Source organism: Tubulanus polymorphus, chromosome 11, assembly GCF_964204645.1.
Source record: "Tubulanus polymorphus chromosome 11, tnTubPoly1.2, whole genome shotgun sequence".
Lineage (NCBI taxonomy): Eukaryota > Metazoa > Nemertea > Palaeonemertea > Tubulaniformes > Tubulanidae > Tubulanus > Tubulanus polymorphus.
In genome coordinates, this window is record NC_134035.1 from 2,645,451 (window position 1) to 2,653,318 (window position 7,868).

Sequence of the window (7,868 nt, forward strand, 5' to 3'; positions counted from 1 at the left end):
CTGCGGAAGAAAGGATGGCAGCATTACGACGGACTTTACGTGTACTGACCAAGTACTTCCCCAAAAAATCCTTTTTCGTCTCATAATCCTCCGAAAAGAACTTAAACAATTCTAAAAACAATCAATTTCAATGATAAAATTTGTTTTATTGCATAATACCTGATATGACATCATTATACATTGTACAGGTGAATCATTTAGACAGAAGACTCAACCCAGCTCCTTAAGAAAGCATATCATTCCCCAAATAACATCAGATATCTCCCGAAACTCGAAAAAAAAAAAATTCAATAATACGTAACTATATTTTGCACTTAAATGTATCATGGCAAACTCGACAACGTTCAAACGTTTGAAATGCAGTGAAAAGGAAAAAATATCAGATCGAATGCAATCGATTTTTAAGTAAACAAAAAAAACCTAGTAACGCGAAAAAAAAATTTACTCTAATACAGAAAAAGAACTCTGGAAAAATACATTCATTTCAATGAACACAACAGAATATACAATAATGTTAATAAAGTTGCTTTGAAAGCGATCGCCGCGCTAAAAACTTCATTCATTCAAAGGAAACATGAAACTAACTGTGGATGGATGGATGGAAACCTAGATCCAGTTCTACGTCCGAGTTAGACTTGACTGTAGTCGAGTTAGTTTAATTAAAGCCAATGTCATTTATTTCTAACTCGAAATGAGTCAAATGTAACTCGTACTCGTAGAACGGAATCTTACGGATGATTGAACATTTATTATGCAATCTGACGGACATACTCGGATTTCACGTACGTATTTGAGAAAATAATTTTTCGCGTCGAAACGAAATACCGTGGAACCGGTCAGTGGAACCTCGTTAACGACAAACTTCATCAGGGGGACCAGTTGTAAAACCCAACGCACACGACACCGCGAAACATGAGAAACATGTTTTTGAGCATTTCCCTATGTCATGCGCGTTCATGGGAAATGAAAAACATGGTTTCTGGACACACACACAATGTTTCAAAGATCAAACGTGATTGATTCCACGTATCTGTGCTTCCCCGCGTCATGTGCATTGGGCTTAATCGTAATATCAGTTGCAACCGGTATGAAATTAATTCGGTTCACTCAAAATCAGTCACACTCAGCTTGCCTTGGATTTAAGAGACTCATTAATTTTCTCTAGAAACAAAGAGAACTTCGGGCAGTCGGACCGAACAGACGGACCGAGCAGACCGAACGACAATGGGTCGTAACTGCATTGGAGTACATGAAAATTTGAACACTTTTTTCAGGTGCATACCAATGAGGGATCATTCATTTATTACGTACGCATAAAATTTGAATTTTCCAACCCCCCTACCCCCATGTACACAAAATCGGCCATTTTTCATATACATTAAGCATTACAGTACGCAATTGCACTGACCCCTCTCCCTCCCCTAATGCGTACGTAATAAATGAATGATCCCTGACTGATAAATCGTCAAATACCCAAGATTGTCGCAAACGATCATTCCACCCTTAGTAATGTCGCACTATATTAGTGAATTCATTTACTATACCCCCTAAACACCGAACACACACATACACGTGTGTGCTATCAAATGTATATTAATCGTTTCAACGATGAAATGGTTTTAACAATGAAATGTCAGTCTATATTGATTTAAATCGATATCGACTGCAAATACATGTACATCATTATAGTATAGTATATATTATATATTCAACCCCCATACATGTATATATATATATATACCTGTGTCAATAATGTTGTATCTGTTGCCTGAAACAGCTGTGTGGCACCGGCGCCCACAGTAATTCACGACTTCGTTCTAACCATTTCAACGTCGTCGTATTATCAAACTTCGATATAGATTATTACGATAAGTATTGTCAGAGGCGGTGTGGATCCAGGGGCATGATCTGAGGGTTTTACCAAATAATTCCAGGGCAAATCAATAAGATATCGACATGATTCTGGTAGCGCGTTTTTGACCCATTTTCAAAATTACCAACAAAATTGACGCTTTTTTTTACCGAAATTGCCCTCTTAAAATTTTCCCCGCAAAATTTAGCCCTTTTTAAAAACGTATTCCCAAAATTTTTCACGACGTTACAGAATTCTCATAACACCGCCTGGATCGACCCGTAGGTTTAAGCAGCAATATATATATGAAAATATTTTTCATCTGTTTAAATTTCTCGACGAAATCGCGATTACGAATAACACTCGTATATTGCATAAAGCAGCTTTTTTTAATTGACTATCGCAATATATATTTACCGGTATATACAAAATATTCATCTGTTTCACGAGGACAAATGCAAAAATTCTAATCCTATTTGTTAAAATTTGGCATGTTCAACTGCCTCCGAGGGGGAGGGGGACGAAGGGGGTGACTGACTCGGACTGTCAGCGTGAAGAGAGCCTTCATCATCAAAAGGAGCCCTAATTATTATTATGTCAACTGGGTACATCAATGTTATACAGTAAAACCCATTCGATATTGCTCATTACCAGGACTACCTACTAATTTAACATACTTGTATGTACAGTAAAAGTCCTTTATAACGCCACTGTTGGTACCAATGAAAGACATGGCTTTATAAAGAATGGTATTTCTATTGACTTTCAGTTGGATTGAGCAAATTTGTTCCGGAGAAAATGTTGGCGTTTGCGTGAGCAGTGGCATTAAAAAGGATGGCAGAGTTATAACGGACTTTGACTATGGGCCTATATCTAGGCGGATGATAGATGTAGGTTTGACTGTACAGATGGATGTTATAGGCTTTGTTTGCTATCAAAACCTGGCCCCAGTTCTACGGAGAAAGATCTAGAAAGAAACTGAGAACTTTCTTATAATATACGTAATCCTAGGACAGGTATTCTCATTTGCGTACAAGAGTTTAACTCATATGTGAAGGAAATTTCCAATGCATCATCTGAATATTTCTATTATAAGACAACATAATCGTTATGATGACTATGAACATGTGTATAAAAATACTGAACGCGCGAAGACTAACGACAAGAAATGCAAGATTTGTTTTTCAATAGAAATGGACATAATGGAATTGATCTTACACGGATTGAAGCTGGGTTTCACTAGCAAAACCATTTGTCGATATTAAAAGAACAAAAATTCATCAAGAAGGTCATTCACAAGGCTGCCAACCTGCCAAAAATAATCAACAGTAAGACCCTCGGTAACACCTTTCATATTTCTGTTCAAATTAATCAGTAATCAACAGTAAAACTCCCAGTGACATCTTTCATATTTCTGTACGCATCAAAAAAATCAAATCAGTATTTTTCATTATTGAATAGTAACAAATACTGAAATTCAGGAACAGTTGGCAGCTCTGCGATTCATTAGTTAAGATCTCCGGGTAGTGTTATCAAAATCAGACCAAACTTGACTCTACAGGACCCAGTTCCACAGTTAAAATCAGTTCATTTTCAATGAGTTAACTCAGGGTCAAATTTTAACTCCGAACTGTGGAACTGGACCCTCAGTTTACTATGAAAAAATACCTTAAGATTAAGATTTTTTGACACCTTCGTCGCGCCAGTTCTCAAATTGCATAGTCTAGATTGCGGTGGAAGTGTGCACGAAAACCCAGCTTCATAAGTAGAAATCCTGATACAGTTGAAAACTGTTCCAATTTTAGGGAGATACATCGCAGTAATAAGTAGAAGTTACACTAGTTTTGTTCATAGTTAAGTTATTGGACAATTTTGGTCCACTGTTTTAGTACGTTTGGTGAGTTTGACGTTACAACATAAAATCAGCAGAAGGATTCATATAACTAGGCCCAGTATGTCTAGACCAGAATTTCAAACAAATTTTCAAGCAGTCTGCACAGACACACACAAAAGCAGGTGTCGGATTGACGAACTCTGAATTTTCACACGTTTTTGCACCCATACTATTAACTTCGTTTTTACATTTTTCCACAACAAAATACTAGAGGCCGGTTGCTCAAAAGTTGGTTAGAGTTATCTGGTGTACTTAAACCACGGTAATTATGCAAATTCAATTGTCAGTATGGCGTTTATCCACTGGTTAGCTGCAACCGACTTTTGAGCAACTGGCCCCAGGATTTTTCACATTTTTTCACCTAATTTAAAAAAAAAATTTGTACGTCAAGGTACAATTACATTCGAGCAGATAATGATTCCACTGTCCAGATTGAAAACGAAATTTCTCAAACTTTAACACGGCTCGTGGACGTGCAATTTACAAAATGAGGCAGCCGATCGCGAGAAACAATGTAACGTTTTGTTTTAACTTCATAACATCTGCGCCGATATACAATAGAAATGAAGCAGGTGTCGATTATTTTCAGTGAATTATAACAAGCTACGAGATTATAACATTTACTAATCTTAAACTCAGTCGTTATAGGCCTAGGATACGGAACAAACATGATGGCCACGAAATTCAATCGAGCAATCAACCAACCACTATTGAGTCGGGCCGATATAAACCCGACCCAGCGAACTTTTAGCACCATATCTGAACTTCCTATATCACTACGCATTGAGCAATCGGCCTCTTAATCACCGGCGCTGTTCCGTCTCAAAAATACCGGCATGTTCGGTCACAGATGGCAGTAATATTCCTAATCATAACGTATTTGAAACGTAGTTGAAATCCAACCGGACTACCTGATATCTCTAACCGGACTACCTGATATCTCTGATCGCGGACCAGGCTACCATTATGGTTCCTACAGGACCACAAATTACATGTTTTTCGAGGGTTTAATCAGCAAATCATACTACAAACTTCGAGTAACTGACCTAATACTTCTAAATACAGTATTTTTCACCGACAATGAAAGTAATTGACTCTGATTTGAAAAATTGCAGTGATCTGATTCAAAATTCTAATTTCTAACATTTTTAGGACTACATCGAGCTTTTAAACAGGAGTAGAAACTACTCTTAAGCTAGTAGTTGTAATCAGGCGCGTGAAATGGATGACACAATCGCGCTATCATTATATTTCTTTCATTATGTTTCATATGTCACAAATTTCATCTCCACCAAACGACGCATTCAAGCAGCAATACGCGGCGTAAGTTTTTAAAGCAGAAATGGAAATGTTAGATATCGACGACGATGTATTTCCACGCCGAACGACGCATTCTCGACGCGAGGACGAATTCATCGAAATCAAACGCTCGAAATTCCGCCATTTCTCCGTAGTCCCAATATTCCGCCATCGCGCAAAACGACGGCGCTCACTTTTTAGACTCGAGTTAACGATACGATAGCACCATGGACGTGGATCGCGTTTTTCTCTCTCTCCCTCTGCGAAAAAGATCGTGCGAAATTTGAAAACAACAGCACGCGCGCGCGCGCGAACGAACGCACGTTGTTTGATTGGTCCCACGATATCACAAGATATATATATAATTCGCCACAGACCTAACGAATACTGTTATCATTATAAACATCGTCCGAGTTCGTTTTTCATTTTTTTTTCACAAAAAAAAAAATAATCAGTTATAATGAGTCTTGATGAGTTTTTTTCTCGTCGGACGGAATTCTTGCTCATTCTTTCTTGTCCTTCTTTTTCGCGCCGATCGGCACCTTCTCGTAGACGGCGGCGCCGACGTCCGCCGTTTTGCCGGCGACCCACTTAACGCCGCTGACGCCGTAGCCGACCGTGCCGGTGACCGCCGACGTCGTCAGACCGACCGCGCCGCTCGTCACGCGCCACAGAATATTGCCCTTCGGCGCCTCGGGTTCTGAAGTGATGAGAAAAATAATCGACCGTCAGACATAATGATATCATATATAGATATGGTGCTTTCCCCGGTGGCAGTTATATGAACTAATCATTCTGGTTGGCATATTGTATTACGGCAGGCTACGTCGTTCTGATTTGGATCGATTTAAACGATCAGTTGTTCAAAAGTTGTTTTTCTCCTAAGATTGAACATTATCATTTTGTGGATTTAATATAGGACCAGTTGATTCAATGCTGACCATGCGAAATATGATCAAGTATTGGCAAACAATTCCTGTTTAGAAATATTCACCTTGCACTAAATGCTTAGACAAATGCATTCAAAATATGATATTTACTTTTTATACAAAATTTGTGTGAATAGTAACTGCCCCCTGATTCAGGGTTTAGAAATGTATTTGTACTGGAAATTCCTGATAAAAGCTGATTACAGAATAACAAGGGACACGTAAAAATACTGGAATCTAATCTGTAGATTTTACGATTTAGGCCTAAAAGTAAACATTATAATTCACATGGGAAACCATTTACTAGACAGGAGCGAAGTAAAAGCCTATCTGATAGGTATCAGTGTACAGAATTGATAACCACTTCCAATTATGAAATTCGATATATACATATAAATAAAGATAGAATAAAAATTCTCATCGATAAAATGGCACCATCTGGGTTCCACATTAGAGTTGAGTAATGAAATACCGCTACGACTAAACAGTTGAAACGAAAATGAACTTATTTCTCAACTAACCGAGTTAGCCTTAACTCGAACTCATGAAGTTCTGTGGTCGACATGTTAGAAATCTAACTAGGCCCCTATAATGTAACAAATTCTGTCATTTTTCCTTATAAAAAGGCTACAGTATATTTAAGAGCAGTTCGAACTGTTTTAGTCCTTCTGGCTTCAATGACAACTTTTTAAGAATTTCAAGATCTTTTCAATCTTGAGGTCAAACTGTTTGGAATCCAACTAATTTACTACCAAGTTCTCTCATTGGTTGTAACAATGACAACTCTTTTTTTAAGAATCACAATTTCAAGATCAAGTTTGGAGTTTCCAATCCAATCTAGAGTCGACAAGCGAAACCCTCTCCTACCTGTTGCAGCATCGGTCTTTTTGTCAACGGATATTTCAGGAGAATCATTCTCTTTCACCGACGATGGATCCGTCGTGGTAGTGTTTTCATCCTTCTTGTCTGACGCAGGAGGACTCTGTAATTAATTGAAACAATGCAGTCAACCTACAACTACACTATAGGCCTATACCAGGCTTTAGTTAAGACTAGGAACAACCGGATTTAAGTTTAGCTAGTATCTGGACTAGCCCTATAGTCTCAGTAACTGGACAGCAATTTAGTCAGTCCCAGTTAACTGCCAACTGGACTAGTTTAGTCAGTAGGCTGCTGAACAGTCAAGTCAGTAACAGGACGGCAACTCAATCCAAACTGTGGTTTTGTCAGTAAGCGGGCTTAGTCAGTATTCCAACTAATCTAGTCAGTTTAGACTTGACTACCCGTCTATAGGTATCACCGATCGGACTGCGATTTAACCAGTCCGGACTACAGCGTAGTCAGTATCCGGACTGTGTTTTGGTCAAAAACAGACCTGCAGTTTTTGTCAGTAAAATAGTTTTAGACAGTATAATCGGCAGTCCCTGAAATGAAAGTGAATTTTGCTTGCGTTGCGACAAAGATCGGCAGGTCTGCCTTCTTTTAGTAAGTAAAGTTGGGAATGGCACCAATAACTTTCTGTAAGCGAAAATATAGGCCTACCATCTTAAATAAGCTTTATCTGAAATTCATGGATAATTAATTACCTTTTGCAGGCAGGATACGACCGATTGGTAAATCCTAGACATGATGAATTTTTTTGACAAAAAATGGTTCGAGTAGACTTCTCTTCAAAAACTTTTCGATTCGACGATAGACCGAGTTAACAGTTCACAATCGTGCCCGATTTTATCGCTGAAGATGTCGTTCCTCAATATTACAAAGCGTCTCGTATCGCGTCTTACGTCTTTGTATCGAAAAACCGTCGTAAATATCAACTAAATTCTGAGAATTTTCGATTTTACACCATCAACATGCAATACGTGGTTCATAACGTAAAACACGGGTGCTGATT

General features: G+C 38.3%; 1 protein-coding gene across 1 annotated transcript; it reads right to left on the bottom strand.

The window, feature by feature from the left end:
- Nucleotides 1-134: 134 nt before the first annotated feature.
- On the bottom strand, nt 135-7,849 carry LOC141912578 (uncharacterized). Its single transcript, XM_074803867.1, has 3 exons — nt 7,561-7,849; nt 6,842-6,956; nt 135-5,745 (listed from the first exon to the last, which is right to left on the bottom strand). The coding sequence occupies exons 1-3, from the start codon at nt 7,600-7,602 to the stop codon at nt 5,549-5,551; spliced, it is 354 nt and encodes a 117-aa protein (XP_074659968.1). The 5' UTR covers nt 7,603-7,849; the 3' UTR covers nt 135-5,548.
- Nucleotides 7,850-7,868: the final 19 nt, after the last annotated feature.

Bases quoted from the DNA above. Each gene is read 5' to 3' on its own strand.
- LOC141912578 (XM_074803867.1), bottom strand. From the start codon at position 7,602: ATGTCTAGGATTTACCAATCGGTCGTATCCTGCCTGCAAAAG. The intron at 6,957-7,560 runs GTAATTAATTAT...AATTAATTACAG, and splicing joins TCGTATCCTGCCTGCAAAAG to AGTCCTCCTGCGTCAGACAA. The intron at 5,746-6,841 runs GTAGGAGAGGGT...TCATCACTTCAG, and splicing joins AAAGACCGATGCTGCAACAG to AACCCGAGGCGCCGAAGGGC.